Source organism: Lepeophtheirus salmonis, chromosome 10, assembly GCF_016086655.4.
Source record: "Lepeophtheirus salmonis chromosome 10, UVic_Lsal_1.4, whole genome shotgun sequence".
In the NCBI taxonomy this organism is placed as follows: domain Eukaryota; kingdom Metazoa; phylum Arthropoda; class Copepoda; order Siphonostomatoida; family Caligidae; genus Lepeophtheirus; species Lepeophtheirus salmonis.
Window position 1 is genome coordinate 6,905,124 of NC_052140.2, and position 18,287 is coordinate 6,923,410.

The 18,287-nt window shown below is 32.9% G+C and overlaps 2 protein-coding genes across 2 annotated transcripts in view; one reads left to right on the forward strand and one right to left on the reverse strand.

Moving 5' to 3' along the window:
- disp (RND transporter family member dispatched) overlaps positions 1-18,287 on the reverse strand; it is a 98,869-nt gene that overhangs the window by 17,800 nt on the left and 62,782 nt on the right. The window contains exons 2-3 of the mRNA XM_040720330.2: positions 8,494-8,800; positions 6,065-6,219 (exon numbers count right to left, since the gene is read on the reverse strand). Coding sequence (XP_040576264.1) covers positions 6,065-6,219; positions 8,494-8,800 — 462 coding nt within the window. The remainder of the gene's footprint in view (positions 1-6,064; positions 6,220-8,493; positions 8,801-18,287) is intronic.
- On the forward strand, positions 3,476-4,655 carry LOC121125197 (uncharacterized). The gene is made up of 4 exons (XM_040720331.2): positions 3,476-3,597; positions 3,661-3,874; positions 3,930-4,118; positions 4,185-4,655. The coding sequence occupies exons 1-4, from the start codon at positions 3,488-3,490 to the stop codon at positions 4,467-4,469; spliced, it is 798 nt and encodes a 265-aa protein (XP_040576265.1). The 5' UTR covers positions 3,476-3,487; the 3' UTR covers positions 4,470-4,655.

Here is an 18,287-nt window from a genome sequence, read left to right on the forward strand (position 1 = left end):
AAAACTCTTACATTGTTTTAGAAATAACAATTGTTAGTTTCGACCAATAAACTCGAATATTTTAGGGCTGAGTATAATACGTTTATAGTTTCTGCTCAAAGAGGAGGTGGAAGCCATCCCTCTTGGGCAATTATCTTAGCCATAAAAAAAAACTCTATCCAAGATTAATATCTGGTGATAATTTGGGAAACTATGGTGTGGTATCCATCAATTAAAGAATTCTATCTTTGTATGGTCTGAATAAAGACAACTCTCATTTCTACGATTGTATTGACTCCATATTCTTGGATGGAGATGGAAAAATTATTTTACTTCCTGATTTGAATATGACTATTGATCAAAAAAAGAGACACAATACCCAACAGGCAAGAAAACAACAAGAACGCAAAGAAGAAGTTCAAAACAATCATCGACAAAAGGCGGCTATGTGAAGTTGCTCTCAAATTATTTAAACATATCCCAAACATACTTTTTTAGGATTATTAAAAACGACAGTGAGATTAAAAAAGTTCTTGACTCGATTAGGTTTTTTTAAATGTTCCTTTAATTGGTTAAATTGAGCTGCAGTGATTAAGTATACGTAAACATTATAGTATTACATTCACTCTGTCTAACCTAGAAGCCTTGTGTGAAGTCAATATACATATAGTACACTTCTTTCTCTAGGAATGACAGGGGGAGGGGGCGAACTTTTGCACATTGAGTTCAATAGAATAATGTCTCCCAATCGCGTTGTCCATGAACTACGTCAATTCCACTGTTGTGTTTTTTTTGTCATCATAATTAATTTCAACACACACAGAATATGAAACTCTTTCAGTCAGCCTTTATTTTGCCAAAGATCCCCCATCTGCTAAGGACCTCCTTATATTAGAGAACTTGTGACCAGAATAGATGAAATATGTAATACTTTTTTTATTTCCTAGAATTAAAGACCAAACAATTACATAGAAACGAATAGAATGCCCGAAGGAATATGGTGGTTTTTTTATTACTTTGTGTGAGAAATTTTTGGAAAGTTACAATATTTTCATGGCTCAAAATAAATTTCGGCTATGACTCGAGATGGTTGGAAAATACTTCTTAAAGGTCAAAGTGTTATTGACAGTGTTTCGGTACAAGAAATTCAGAGCCAACGCCCTGCCAAAATATTAGGAGCCACTGCTTTAGTTAATATCTTTTGGAGAATAACATCATAATTAAATAATGGGCTGGCAGGAGCCTTTGATTAAAAATGTTCAACTGGAATTTGTGTCAGAGATATCAATAAAAAAGAAATTCGATTATGGCAGGTAAATTTTCAATGAGTTTGTTAATTCGACCTATTGGTGTTGGAGATTAAGAGAGGGTACTAGGAAATAGACAGAATAACAGATTACAGGTCCTTGAATCTACGAAAATACAATATATGATATCAACAACTAACTAATGGGATTTTTGGATAAAAAGGGTTGTTTTATGGAAATATTACTTCCCATAAACTGTAAAAGATTAGACAATTCCATGCATTGGTTCATTTACAGAAACCATAACAAATACCTTACCATTTGGAACCATATATGGAAAAAAACTAGAGGAGAGACAATGTTTTTTTTTTTTTGCAAAATTGAAAGAGAGCCCCCATAACATTTTTCTCAAAGTATATGATTACTGAAGGGATAAGGAGTCGAGTGTCAGAGATATTGTATGAGATAAACAGAGTTACATTAAAAGCAAGCCATTTTCGTATGATCTATATTGATCCCCATCAAGAGAATATTAAGTTTATCATAATAAAAATAGGGCGCATTCTTTATAAATTAAAAAGTACCAGGCGATAATTTAGATTTTGTTGTATAAGATTTGCGATAGGTACTAAATTCACAGTTCCTTGATTTAAATAAAAAATAAATTAATGCAAGAAGGATTTATATTGGATAATTAAGAAATGTTGAAATAGAATAAAGGTGCATCTAGGTACAAAATAATAATAAACTTGAATATGTGGATATAAGAAATATTCAGGAAGAATATTAACTTTATCCTCCGGCAAAAAAAAATCGTTGTAAATTCACTTTGATGACCAATACAAGACGTACTCACTATAAAAAAACAAAAAGGTTGTAGTTCTATGAGTCTGATTCTCATAAAATTAGTCAGTCCTAGGACCACTCCTTATTGGTGTTTTATAGAAACAACAGCAGCTGAAATGACGTAGTTACGAGTAACTACGTCATTTGAGTCGCTGAAGTTTAATCATAATTAATTACCTCTGTGAAAGAGAGAAGACTAAAGACTTTGTGTGACTAAAACGTATTATTCTACTTTCTAGCTATTATCCATTATTTTTTTAGTTCCTATTGTATTCAAGGCTGAGTGAAGAAAATAAAACTAAAACTAGGACCTTAGAACCGTTGAATGGGTATAACAGATCAGACAGATAAAAAAAACCTGAAAGGGTGGGGGAGGGGGTAAAAGTGATAAGGCGATCAGTCCTAACACTGATCCCACATATTTAGTTACATATACTATTAAAAAATATTAGTTGTTTGCTGCTTTTGTCACGGGAGTGCATTATTATCCTCTCCTGTTTTCATAATAAGGTCTGGTTGTACATGATTTAGAACGTAAAGTACTTTTATTTGCAATATGTAATACATTTTAAATATATTTGAATTAGTGCTGGGAATTATGATTTCTTTTAGTTAACGGTATCACGTTTTTTGCCTTACCTCAACAGAATCAATGCTGTTTTATAGATTTGCTTGCTTTGATAAATTAGTCATGCACTCTATTGTTAATAAAACATACCCATAATTAATACCCATTAATTAGCTACTCTTAGTAAATCTAATTAGATTTTAAAGTAACAAATAAAGGAGGTTGTTCACATGTGACTAATAGGTTTTACAAACAGAGGGGAACCTCCATTTGCAAATATATTCCGCCGCCGCTCTCCCTCTACCTAATGTCATCTAATAGAGTTTTTCTAAAATATAAATTAATATTCTTAAACTTGCTGCATTTGTTCATGGGCTAGGGGAATCAGCCTCCTCTACCTCCAAGCTTTTTTCATAAACGCCTCGGACAATGTTACCTTCTAATCGCTATGGATGTCTATTGGGAATAGGGATGTTATTGAAAAGAAATCTAAGGGGATCGAGGCTGCCCAAAAAGTAATATTGCTCAACATTTTGGAAAGATAACGATGTCGTCAAAAAATGGGAGTAAAAAAATCAAAGGTCAAAAATATATCGAGGTTGAATATTGTCTTCTTTCAATCTCTTGGATTGTTAATCAATAATAAAATAACAAGATAAGTCAAACCGTAAACCCTTTGAACAACTTTTTATAATTGATATATTTAATTGCTTATAATGAATACAACTATTTTATTAATAATGACACTAAAAAAAACAACATTTGGCGTACAGGTCCAATATGTTTACATCAACGCTATAAAAACATACACAATATGAATAAAAGCCTCACATTTTCACATCGAGCAATGGTCCATGTTAATCATATAGCTCTTGTTGTGTCTGATGTGGGACGATCCCTTGGTTTTTACACCCAAGTCCTTGGCCTAGAGCAAACCTACCGTCCAGACTTTGATAGGTATGTATTCATCAAAAATTATTCTAAATACAAACCAAATCACTAGACATTATACTAAATTAGATATGGAGGCTGGGTCTCAGCTAAAAATGTGGATATTCATTTGATCAAAGGAAATCCAGTTGTACACGGACCGGACAATTTGATTGTTGGACATATTGCTCTTGAAGTGGAAAATGTGGAGGATGCAAAAACTAAATTACAAGAGGACGGAATATCCTATCGAATAAACTCCACTGTTCCTAATCCTACGATTAAAAATGGCGTCGTAAATCAGGTGAGAATCTAATCAAAAACATGAATATTGATTTATTTACGTTATTTTTATGTAGATATTTGTTCGAGACCCAGACGGTTATTATATCGAATTTTGTGAATGTGATTCTCTCCATGAGTATGGCAAGAAATTGGAGGAGGAAAGGCGTACTATTGTGAGTTCATTTAGTCGTGCTGTGGGTATAAAGGAAAAATTCATAGAAATAATTAAAAGAACTAAGGAAAGGACCAAATGCCCCAATGAAGTAAGACTCAAAATAAATCAAATCCCATTGAAAATAATAAAAATCTTGGTTTTTTACAATGAATAGATTGAGGACATAAGCCCAGACTTTACTCCGAATCACCCAGTAGATGAAACTAAATTAGAGAACTTGCTCAAGAGACGACAAGTGTATGGGGATATCATACAGCCCATTGAAGAGAAGGAACTAAGAAAATTACTCTCATTCACAATGAACGATGTTCCCAAACTTATTCAAATTCTGAAGAAGAGAAACTCCCTTGCAAAAGAGCAGATCCTTGTTCCTCCAACCTTCATTGAGACGGATGGGAGATTTTTGCAGCCTCCAGTCTTTAAAATGCCAATTTCATAGCTTCAACCATGTGGACATTTATAAAAGACCACAGAAGAGGGGTCAAATGGTCGCAATTACAAATTTGTATTGATAAACCATCAAATCAACTTCTTCAAAGGAAATAATGGAAATGTAACTTATGTCTTATTTTGTAAACCGGACTTAATCCCTTGTAAATTAGATATATAGTACATAAAAAAACATAAAAACAATTTATAAGGTTCCTAATTGTATATTCGCATATCTGACGACCATCGAACCAAAGAACATGTTGAAGTTATGAATAACTTCTTTCTAAGCTATATATAAAAAATCTCAACAAAACCTCAACTATTTCACTTGCCAAAAAGAAAAAGTTATGTGATTTGAAACGCTTCCTGTATTTAGGAAGGGAATTGTCACGCTTTGATTCCAAAATGTATTTTTTTTAAATATGATGTTAAAATTATAAACTTTTGCCAAAAATTTAGCTTCCACCATTCAAGATCTGTATGTGTATAGAGAGTTTATGCATATATTTTGAAAATTAAATTGAGGGCGTTTGGCAAGTCGTAACCTTTATCGTATCACGCAACCTTTTATATAAAAAGAAGCAACCCCCCCCAAAAAAAAAAAAAAAACCCGAAAAACAAACAAACAAAAAAACCCTGGTTGTTAGACAAATAAGTCAATCATACCGACTGTTGTTCATCTCATATGTCCTCCCAGACTATCATTTTTTATATTTTTCTCTATACAATTATTGAAATGAATTACATATATGTATTTCATAATATTAAATTCTGCATAGTATTTTATTATATACTTTAACATGGGTGTCCACAGGGGGGGCTTAGTGCAAAAAGGGCTGTATCCCCAACCCCAAATTAAGGAATTTTTGCAATTTTAATAGAAAAATTAATATTTGAAGTACATATAGTTTAATTTGTCATTTTTTTCTTTCCAAAATATTTAATTTTTCAAATATTTTCCAAAAAATTGTATTTTCTGTTAATAGTTATGGATTTTTTAAATTTTTCTAATTTTATCAGAAAAACTTAATTTTTGTAAACAGCTGTGGATTTTTGGAATTTTTTTAGAAAAAATTAATATGTTTATTTTTTTCAGAAAATTAATATTCTAAATATGAATTTAGGAAATTTTTTTCAAAAAAAACTAATTTTGTCAAATATTACAAAACAAATTTTTTTTGGTTTTTTTTTCAATTTCTTTTTTTAAGAGCATATTTGTATATGATTGCCAAAATTTATACATAGAAATACGACAAGGGATCAACAAGAAATTGCATCCCTGTCCTTTTGGAAGCGGTAGAATAACATATAAATTCGTTTATTGATCAAAAATAATAAATGATGAAATAATTATGACGGATCATGTGAGACAAAGGAATTGACACCTGAAAACCAAATACATTGGGTATTTTTGTCTAAGCGAGAGTACGCCGTATTAACGATCATAATATTCTAAGAGATAAATTGCCCCAAAATTAACACTTTTTTGACATTTGACGGTCGTTAGATTTGGTAGTTCACCCTTACATATTTCATGCGAAACCAAAGGATGATCTCCACCCTTACTCAAATAACAATTATATAAATATATAAACAGCTTACCGTGCAGACTCAAACACCACTCGAGCATAATCCGGAAGAGGATCACCGCAAAGCCATCCTATATCTTTATGATCCCATATTCGCGAAAGAACAGAGTCTTCGTTTCTACGCTTTCTACGTAAAAGTTTTTTTGATGGAGATCCAGAGGAAGAGCTCTAGAAAGAAATAATATTAGTTAAAAGAGACGTTTGCATATACTTCCAGTGCCAGTCTTAGAACATGAGAGGGCTTGTCAAATAAAGATGTGTGAGGCCTTTTACTTGTGCAAATATTTGAGACAGAAATTGTAATGTAAAATCTTTTGACTAGACGCAATTGAACGTTCTTTTAAATTGATCTTTTTTGTAATTTAAAAATAAGAATTTTAAATCAACTCCTCCTCCACATTGTGGGATCCTTTATTTGTATATTTGAGGGTCGGATACATTGATTTATCTATAAAGCCACACTAAAACAGAAATTACCCCCCCCCCTTATTGGTCTTATTGGCTGTCCTACCTGTTATGACATTATGGGCGCAATTGTAAAATTGACAGAAAAATCAAAATAAGTTATATATTAAAGGCTCATAGCAGTGCTGTCCGGAGCCTTATTTGTTATAAGATGTTATTTATTTTATTTGTTCGACTTTTTTAGAAAAAATTAAAAGTCCCTGACAGTTAAGGACCGACGTTTTTAAGAACTGACAGTCCCATGGGCCAATAGTATCATATATTTTATTTCGATCTATTTTATTAATGCTTTAAATTTCTCTATAGTTTAGTAAGAATTGTTGATAGAAAACATAATAATCAGAAATTTGTTCCTCCTTCAAACATAATGAAGATACTTATTAAGAATAACTTGCTAATCTCTTCCTAATTTTGAATTGGTATATATTCAATGTAGGTTCTACATTTTTCCATTAGTACAATCATTCGTTTTGTTGGTTTTTAATTTTTTTTTTGGTGTATTTTCGAATGTATAGCCAATACCTTACAAAAACTTTGATCTTATTTAATAAAAAAGATACACTTATTAGCGAAAAAACATACTTGCCATCCAAAGTTAGGAAATATGGTCTTATCAGAATGAAACATAGCTCTAGGTATGTACCTCAAAATTCTAGAAAACTTTTATTTTACTTCTAAGGCCTGTATTTGTCTCCGTTTTTGTATTTTATGAATTTTTAATCCGGTCATTTAAATACTGTAAAATTTAAATGATCGGAACCTAAGCAATGTTCATTCAGCAACCTTTTTAATCATATGTTTGTATATTAAGTAAATCAAAAGTTTCAAGTTTAGGTATCAAATCAAGTACAGCTAACTTGGGAAAATTATAAAGTTCTATTAAATGAATATATGAACATAATATGAATGAACTCATACACAACTTCAAAAATATATTTATTTATATATATTTTTCGAAATCTATTGTCAGAATATATCAAAATGCGACATGAGGTGAATATCTGCACTATATGGTGAGTCAGAATAATTCCAAACACCGCGTAATCCGGTGTTTCTGAAATCACGTTATGCAGGGACTTCCTATAAATAAATATTTTATGTATAATGTAGATTTGGATTTGAGTTAAAATTCTCAAGTTCGGTCGAGTTGATTGAAGTCGAGTCGAGTTTGAGTAAGGAGAAGATACTCGTAATTTACGTTGGGTTTACTATCATGAAATAACATAAATAAGATAATTTAGGTTGTTTACTACCATATCAAGTTATAAAATTGAAATATTCCAGGGCCCTTGGCCTGTGCAGTTAAAACTGTAACTTAGAAATAGTTATAACTTGTATAATTGTTTAATTTGTAGGTTATGGTGTCATTCCTATCCATTGTTGCGAATAATTAGATAAAAAATATTTGTAGATTTCTGCCCATGAGTATCCTTTATTTTGAATAGTTATTTATAAATTTGTATTTCGCAGAAATAATTAGATATTACTGGATATCTAAAATAAATAAATATTTTGAGTTTCTGTAGTTCGAGTTCAAACTACTTTGAGTTTTACTAAATATATTTTGAACGAGTTTGAGAAATGTACATAGAAATTCGTCTCTTAAAAATATTTTTCAAGTTCGATCAATACTCGAATCCAACCCTAATATAATGTATATTTCCTTCTCTAGGAAAAACTACTGGGATTCGAACCCACGAACAGTGATTTCAGGATAATAACTATTCCTAAGTGAATTATTCAATGAGCTACGTCGTTTTGATAGATTAACCTTCCGAATTCCCTTACTCCAATCCCCTCTAAAGAAAACTATAATGAATGAGGTATATTGTATAAAACTAAATGATCTGAATTAGTTAAGCATTAAGAAAAGCAAAAAGATACACAATGGTTTTTTAATGAGTTAACCCATTATATGTTTGTATGTTATAGGTATATATAACCCATCAAGAACCATTAGACAAAAACTTTCCTTACCCGTAATCGAAGAACAGACTCCTTCTTTTTAGACTTTTTTTTTCTCCGTTTCCGAGGAAGGGATGTGACCCGTCTCCACTCCATTGGATTGCTAGTCAATGGTCCCAAATGGCTCACGGAATCAATCAAGTTATCCCATGCGATGATGCGTGAACTTATATCGGTTCCTCGAGTTTCAAAGCCGGCTTGAGGCTCAGAGAAGTCTGGAAGAGGATGAAGGAGAAGGGATGCTACTATGGATGCAATGGAAGTGAGGGATATGAAGATCATAAGAAAGAGAGGATACACGGCAAGGAGTCTCAAATATCTGAAATAAAGGTATAGAATTAACGTTCAATAGGTACACAGGGATATTTTAATAAAAATATTTATTTTAACAAAATTTTCAAATTTTTGAAAAAAACAAACAAAAATTCAAATTTAACCATTGTGTCTAATAGCTATTTGCGACATTGCCTTACTGCCACAAATATAAGTCCAAATAGGTATACCGAGTGTGGACCCAAAAGGGGCATGTCTAAATAACGAAAAATGTTATTTACATATTAAATGTTAATATCTGTCTGTGTGTGTAAGTTTGTCTTCAATCACGGCCGAACCAATGGCTAGATTTAGCAGATTTTTTTTATGTAGGGTCTAATGGCTCCAGATATGGATCTAATGAAAAAAAAATTAGTCTTTGGGATAATAGCGGCCTTTAAAAAACATTTTTAGCACTTTACCTGTACAACCTGAGGACCGGGGTGTATTTTGAATATTATAAGGGTTATTTGATGCTCAGGAAAGAAGAGGTGGAAGAATTTAACCTGCTTTAAGGACTATCAGCCCTCAATCCGTAGGCAAGAGTAAATTCTATCATATTAGAAGGGGTTCTTGGTGCTTTGAAATGCGGCTACAGTGTAGTTTAAACTGCCTCGAGGCTCAGTCTATTAGGTGTATAACCTGAAAACTCTCAGTATTTTGGGATATTAGGAGGGTTCTTTGATACTCAAGGAAGGGATCCTTGGTACTTAGAATTGCAAATTTAAACTGCCTTGAGGCCCAGTACTTCACCGTTACAACCTAAGTGCCTGGGTCTATTTTTGCATATTAGGAGAGTTTCTTGATACTCAGGGACTGATAACTGGGACCCAGCAGTTCACTTGCACAACCTTCGGGCTGGGGTGTATTATAAAAAAAATAAAAGGGCTCTTTGGTGCCTAGAAACACAGCAGCGGTAGAGTTTAAACTGTATTTTGGCGTTGTACTTCACCTGTACTAGCTGAGGGCTGGGTTGTATTTTGGATGGTTTTTTGATGTTCAGAGAAGTGGCGGCTGAGACTGCGAGTTCAGCGCCTGAATCCGAATAAAGTTACTTATTTTCATAGCATGAAAGAAGAGGGCCTATATAATGCCTATATATTAGCAAAGGTACTCATACTCATAAAACCAGCATGTGAATAATTCTTAAAATTTTAAAGTCATTTTTTTATATTAAGCAAAAGAGTTCTTAATTAATTAAATATAAATGTCATGGATATATTTTGCTGAAATAAATGTAGGTTCTAAAGTATTGGTTCATCTTGATTGAATGGTGCTGTAATTAACCTTCTGATGTTATGTTGTAAGCAGTACGGATAGAGTTGTCAACGGTCTTTCCATGCTTCTTGGTACTGACACCGGCGTGGAGGAGATTGCACAGGCATTTCCTTTGTGGTTGTTGCTCCGATATTTGTATACTTAGAGACATGGAATAACCCCAAAGGTTGATTATTTTTGTTTCAAATATTACTGCAAATTTTGTCTCCCCCTCTTTCAGCAAAATCACTTAAGAACAAAGCAATTTTTTTTTGTGGTCTTGGACCGTGTCTCAACACTGCCCTCTACTTGTAAAACCTATTATCCACATGTGAATAACCATTATTTTTTGTGATTGATTAACAATAGTGTTCATGACTAATTTATCAAAGCAAGCAAATCTGGAAAACATCATTGTTTCGGTGGAGGCAATGCAAGAAACTGAAAAATATGTGGATAATAGCTTTTACTAATTGACGGCAGAATAGCTACATATCAAAGAGAATTAACTCAATTTCTTATCAGAAATAATACTTTCTTTTTCTTTCATGTTACAAAGATTATACTTTTTATAATCATATAGCATGAATAGATATATAACAAATTGATAATTAATCCACATACAAAAATATATACTTGATGCAAGCCATACTAATAAGCATTTAATATACTCAACTCACTTATTCTTTTTAACAATTACTCTGCAATACTTAATATAAATACAATATTTCATGATATGAAGAAAGTAAAATATATATATATATGCACGGTAGATCGGAGACAGCCCCTCCTGTTGAAAGCAATAATCGGCGGCTTTCTTTGAGTGCTTTGTGATCTTGCAAACCTAAGGAAGCACTTTTGCTTGCAAAGTCATTAAGTAGTACTACTTGGTAGTCAATCTGTTTCCAAAGGGGAAGCAAAAATAAATAAAAATGTATATTTAAGAGGCTATTTTTCGAATGATTGTGTTAATATTTTTGTCAGCTGATGAAAAAAAAAAAAAAAAAATTTGTTGTGTCCAGATTTCAACACGACAACCGGTACTTTCTTTCATCAAAGCTCCTTTTAGACAATTTAAAACAATTAGATTCTCAAATAAGATAATGCATTTAAAAGGATAATAATCTCAAATTTAATTATAAATAAAACAAAATAATTCTTTTCGACCATACAAAACCATCAAACCATTTCTATACTTTTGTACATACATGCCCAAACTACATTACATTAAAAACAAAACCATTGATGAATAATTAATGAAACCCAGTAGATTATTATTGTGTAAACCAACAAAAGCTCATGAAAAATACATATAATGAATTGAAAGTAAATTATTTCATTTCTGTTAATAAACCCACATTTTTTATTTTTGGGGGAGTATTCATCAAATGTATTTTCAAATTCAATGGCTTATATGCCTAGAGTTGTAAATTCAAAGGACTTTCCGTATGTTCAAAAAATAAAATTTGATGAATGATATGGTAAGACTGACAATTTGAAGAATGTTGGGAAGGAGAGAAGTTTAGCAGTCATTATATTTTATAAGATTAGCTTCAAACACCCATGAGAGGAATATAATATATACAAATAAGTAAGATAATAAAGTGACGTCATCAGTGGTATCATACTCGGGCAAAAGTATCCGTACACTCAGGAATTTACTCAAGCTAACATACATTTCTCAGTTTGTTGAAGTCTGGCACGCCTCCCTGCGTTACTTTATTGAGCCTCTAGTTTTTTCTATTGTGGCTCTATTCAACCTCAAAAAAAAAAAAAAAATTGAAAATTTTTTTTTTAAAGGAGATGGAGAATAAATAAAGAAGCATAGTAATTTATAAACAAAAAAAAACACCTTATAAATCCATCACTTTAAAATTAAAACAAATAATTCAGACCCTGTATCTACTGAATCTATATAACCACATAAATGATTAAATTACGTCTCTCCCACAAAAGTGGACTCATTTCGCTCTTATATAGGCTGAGCAAAAATCAATGAGTAAAATTTAATACGTGCAATACTTCTTTGTAGTTACACCCCTTCAGTTGATTCCCAATTTGCATTTGGTGGAAGAATGAAGCATGTTAAACCGTAGAGACATGCTTCCTGATTTTCTTTTGTACAATCTTAATGTTAATTCTTAGAAATCGTGGAAATATAATGTGTGGATCCGAATTCTTCATTCATCTTCCAGAGTGGGTTTATCTCCCAGTTTTACAATACATAATAATTCATATTGTTAACCATGCACATCTCAACGCACTTAATCAAACATTATAATAAACAAAGAAACAAAAACTGCAACAGGCAATAATGAACATACTTTAGGCTTGACTTCGTAAAAATGAAAAGAAAAAAGAAAGAACTCGGAAGTGTCCTCCTTTTAGATGTTCTTGTATAGGTGGACAAAATTAACGGCATTGAGTGCCATCTTGTAGAAAAATCTCCAGTCATGCTCCTATTCCCACTTCGGCTAAGAAATTTATACCTTTCAATAGGATGGTACTTACTCTCACAAGCCTAATATGACGCAAATGTGGTATGAGAATCATTTTCATGGCTTTTGGAGCAACAACTTTTAGTCTCCTTTCAGTCCGAATTACAATCCGATGGATTTTAGAATATGTTTCATTTCGAAGGATAGAGCCTCCAAGAAGCCCCATTCTAATTTGGATGCACTGAAAGGTTCTCTAGTTAGGGAATGGGGCAATATTCCCATGGAGATGGCCCGTACCAACTATTTTTTTCGTTACTAATATTAGAAATAAAGTGTTTTTTTATCTTATTATAAAATTTTACAGTATTTAGGGTCATCTCTGTACAAGACAATAAGATTAATTTGAGCTAAACAATGGAATCCTTATAGATTATTATATACAACTTGTACAATTTTGCAATCACATCAATACTGCTGCAAAAATAGATTCATCATTAATCATGTATGTACATCTAAATAGCTACAATAACTTCAATATCTTCTCCACCTTTTCATAAAAACACAATGGCCTTTTATTTGTTATGGACCATTAATTCTCTTTGCTATGGAAGATGTCAAATAAAACTTTTTTTTAAACAACAAACTGATTGAATGTGTAACAAGTGATTCAGTTCGTCGTCTACTAATAACATAGATGCAAATATAATGAGTAAATAGAATATATTATAAATAATTCAGAAGATATTGTCAAAACTAATGTAGGATGTGTGCTCTATAGAGAAATGCTCTTTGAAAAAATCAAAAATTTAAAAAGATATGTTCATAAATAATATAGAAGCTTTATCAATCTGTTCACATTTGAGTACATTTGCATAATAAATAGCTAGAGAGACAAGGATTGTGTATCTTACGTCCTTACCTTTATTGTATAATGCAACCTTTATTTCAAAAAGAAACAGAAAAAAGTCCCGAAATCATCTGGCAGTTAGCCAAATAAGTCATTCATACCAACTCCTATTTATCTCAAATGTACTCCCAGACTATCATTAGTCCTATTAATATTAAAATCCTATATAGTATTTTATTCAATACTGTATATCATATTTTCTTAAAAGCGTGGCTATACATTTGTACTTTTAAATGATAGCCAAAATTACTTCATAGATATAATAAAATGGCCAATATATAAATATACAACGACTACGAGGGATCAACAAGAAATTGTATTCCTGTCCTTTTGAAAACGGAGCATAATTATTGCATAATGTATTAGTTATTACATCGTTTATGTATTAAAAATAAACAATTATGAAATAGCCATGACGTATAAAGTCAGAGGAGTAAATCGACAGCTGACACAAAAATACAATAGGGTATTTTTGTGTTAGTGAGGTAACGCCGTGACTTAAGTGAATAATTAACTAAAGTAATTTCATTACGAAAATGGCAATAGAGCTAGTTGACACTCTCTAAATTGAGAAAATCTATAAAGACTTATAACGAACGAAAAAAAATGGCGTAGAACCATAAATACTTTGTCATTTGAAAGCTACATTGAATGAAATTCAATTATTTATAATGAAATCCGACTCTCTTGATAACCTCGGCCACACGGCAACGGAAGCTTTGGAAGGCCCGGGAGACTTCGTGCGGATCCAGTTTTGCCATTGTACGGGTAATGGACTTCTTCAACGCCTCCACAGGACTCATGCTCAACCCTCCCCTCAGGGATATAAATTGTATGGATTCTGGTGCAGGCTGATTGCAGGTCAAAAATTCAGGCTCCAGAAGTGAGGGCATTTTGTGGCAAATACATCCTTTACTTTTTTTGGACTTGATGGCACTGTCTTGTTAGAAGCTGTAATTTCTTCCTTGGGGAACTCCATCCATCCAGTTAATGTAAATTAAAACTCCAAAACCAGAACCAGTACAATGGTAAAACTAGATCCGAAGGGGGTCGCTGTAGCCGGACAAATGCACAGTATGTGAGAAAGTAGAGAGTAATAATCCAAGGAAAAAGATTTGTCTTTGTTCTATCATCCCCCAAAAAAGTATCATAAATGGGAATAGGAATCAATAAGTCCTAAATCTACCATTCTCAGGGCTCGAGTCCCTTGGGAGACAATTGATTGTTTTTATACTTCTTGGACAATAATTAAAGTTTATGAATACGAAGGTCATCGTTCTAATCTCTCTATTCCTATTCCAGAGAGCTCCAACTGGACTGAACCTTACAGTTTTTCTCGCTGATGTCTCTTATTTCCTCCTGCTCTCCTACGCTACGATCTTTGAGTGTCTCCCCGAATCTTGTCAATGGTTGCCTCACCAAAGCTAACTGCATCTTCTTCTGACACATCCTGGATTATAACAAAGTGGAAATCATTGTTCCTGTCTGGTATTATTCTTGTTCGTCAACCCATGAGTCTTTTCCAATATGAATAATAGATATTGTTGAATAGTAACACTATGCAACAGCATTATCCAAATATTTATAAAGTTATCTTGAATACAATTCCTTCAAAATGAGGTAAAATGTATTATTTGGAAGTTAATATTTTTTACATGGTTTTGTTCAATTGTATTTTATGATAGATATCGAGATTTAAGTACTCACAACCTCATCACGTCACCTTTATTTTTCTCAAGTGTTATTATTATTTTTTCATTCTTGATTGAATGTTCTCATAAAAAACAGAGAGAAACACGGAGGATTTTTGGGGGAGTTTTCATTTTTAATTATTACTGAAATAAAAGTTTGAATGTTCGTCGACGCCTCATACTTCTGAGCAATGCCGGATACTACTGCAAAGATATATTATTGTAAACTTCATGTAATGGCTTAGATTATTACTTATGTTCACAGTTTATAGGCATACACACACATAAACAAACATAGATATTATAGATTTTAAGAAACTATTGATGGAATTGCAACGTGAACTCGATAACCACTAAAATATGCAACGGATATATAGGTAATACTGAGTGGTCCATTAAAATATGAAAATATTGCATATATTAATTAACAATATTCTTTCAACAAAATTAATACTAAAAATAGACCTGTGTCTCAGCTCCTTTAATTATTAATGTAGCCGCCCTTAGCGACAATGACGGCTTCCAGGCCGGTGGCTGGAAAAGCCTGGCACCCGCGGCGGAAGTAGTCTTCTGCCATGGCATCCCAGTACTGGCTGACCGTAGCTTTGAAGGATTCGGTGTTTGGATGGCGGTCACTGTAGCTCTTCCCCTTTACATGCACCCAAAAATGTAGTTGAGGGGGTTAACATAAGTGCTGTAGGAGGCCAAAAGTGCCAAAAAAGAGTTCAAAAGAACTCAAAGAGTCGTGTAACGGAGAACATGGGGTTCTATGATTGCAATGTCAGAAAATTGGCCTTTCCAACCTCACAAGGCTCTGTACACCCACTTTTTGATAGCTCTCTGATGGGATGTTTTCTTTAACTCCTCTGGATCCAACTTGGCCCTTTTCACAGACCTTTCTTCCTATCCAACGTTTTAGACGGCATAGACTGTGGTCCTGGAGACGTCCAACTACTTGGAGATTCTCAATCACGTTCACGTGACATTTCCTCGACTTGTACGTAGGCTAGAGAACTCAGGTTTGCTTTGTTTTATAACTAATAGTTTATGCTTTAATATACCGGAACATTAATTAATTTCAAACTCTCAACCTTCATTAATCATTGAATTAGTAAGATTTAAATGTACTACCCGGTATATGAATAATTAGGGTATGTATATTCTGTAATAATATGCCTAAAAATTTGTAAGATAGGTATCGAAATTCGATACTCCAAACCAAATTAGTTGGTTTATGGTGGTATTCAACCTTCTTTTTCCAAAAAATGTACTGACAGGGAAAATTGTATTGAGTATTGAGACTCGGTTCAAGAAAGAATTTTTTTCCCCCATTCAGTCTTGAAGGAATTTTTCTAGACCAATTTGTACCAATATTTCAGTCCGGACCGTAATTTGAGACTGTGTACTGAAATCTTATCGTTTTCAAATCGTAGATATATATTTTTGGTCTAAATCTGCTAAGTGGGAACCCCAAACTAAATTAAGAAAAAGGTTATTTTCATGGAATTAGGAAAATATGCATAACTGAAAACCAATTTGTGATATAATTAGCTATGTTTATTGTTCAATATGTCCTCACCCCGCAAACAGAGTTGCAGCTCTTGACAATGAAGGCCGTGTCATGGCGTACCAACTATCATAATGGCAACAATTCAGCTATAGAATTTGTCTAGATCAAATTTTTCTTTGGGACTACTTCAGACAAAACCTACAATATACGATAAGGGTACTGGCGTGCTAAACATTTTGTAAAGCTGGTGTTTTGCATGTAGCATCGATCGTCTATATAGGGCAGACTATATATAGTGCTCCCTGATGTATATCATATCAATACTTTTGATCTAAGAAATATCAATGTAGTCATGGCAATGCAATATTGCAGTCCTGTAGCATCAAGGGTGTGTCGCTTCGTCTCAACCAAAAAGCACTCTAGAGACTAAAGTATTCCTGCCACGTCATATTATTATTTTTTCTCTCGGGCAGTTACTATTATTATTTCATTTTTGAGGAAAGAACATATATATATTGAGTAACTACGTGCAAGTGTGCTCATGTAAAACGGTGAGTAAATCAGGAAATTATCTTCTATATTATTAAATCAATGTTTGTCTGTTTTACGATACCTTATAACTCCGAGAAATGCCGGGTATTACCCTGGTTTTAAAATACAAATTAAAAAAAAGATGTAAAAAGTGTCAAAATGATTTTATTTGAGATTTGATAGGAATGTTTTGGCCTAAGACAAATTAATTGATAGAGGAACTTGATTGGTTATTCCTTTTAGTGAAGATATATACGGTGTAATAAAAAAGTATGTATATTTACATATCTATCTAATTTATTTGATGATGTAGGGAATGAAGTGAATAGAAAAGTATTTATTCATGCCCGTAGTCAATAGGATTACAATTAGTGAGTAATATTTCTTCCGCATGGAGGGGTATTTTTCAAATCATATAGAGTAATTACATTTATACAATAATGGAAATTGAGGAACTAATGTACGTAGTCACAAATTTTTCATATTCAGAACTCATGGTGCTGCCTCACTAAAAGAAAATAAATAATATTACCAATTGCTCCATTAAAATCTGAAGACATTGAATTTTAAAAATCAAACAGATATAATTTATTCATTAATAATATAATTTCAACAAAATTAGTACTATAAATAGATGTGTGTGTCTGAGCTCTGTTAATCATTAATGTAGCCAACCTTAGCTACAACGATGGCTTCCAGGTGGAGGCGGAAGACCGGGGCCCGTTGCAGATCCAGTCCTCTGTCATGGCGTCCCCGTGTTTGCTGACAATGGATTATAGGACATCAGCGTTTGGATGATGGACACTGCAGCTTTTATCTCGACAGGCACCCAAATGGCGTAGTGAAGTGGGTTGGTATTACAGATTAAGGGGGCCAAACGTGTCAAAAAAGAGTTTAAAAGTATTCATAACATCATTCAAAAATCGTTCAAAAGAGTTTTGGAACGGAGGAGATGATTTTTTCATTGCTGCTGTCAAAAGTGGCCTCTCCCCTCTCATAAAGGTATTTCCATCTACTTTTTGATAGCTTTCTGTACAGTCTGGCGTGAAACCCCGAGATCTCTTGCATGGGCCCTCATCGACTTGAGGGGATTTGCCTGGGCCGTTTTCTTTAACTCATCCGTATCCAATTTGTCTTTTTAGACAGATGCCTTCTTCCTC

Excerpts from the sequence above, each read along its gene's own strand:
- LOC121125197 (XM_040720331.2), top strand. The coding sequence starts at position 3,488 with ATGGTCCATGTTAATCATATAGCTCTTGTTGTGTCTGATGTGGGACGA. Across the intron at positions 3,598-3,660 it reads TACCGTCCAGACTTTGATAG|ATATGGAGGCTGGGTCTCAG; the intron begins GTATGTATTCAT and ends ATACTAAATTAG. Across the intron at positions 3,875-3,929 it reads AAAATGGCGTCGTAAATCAG|ATATTTGTTCGAGACCCAGA; the intron begins GTGAGAATCTAA and ends ATTTTTATGTAG.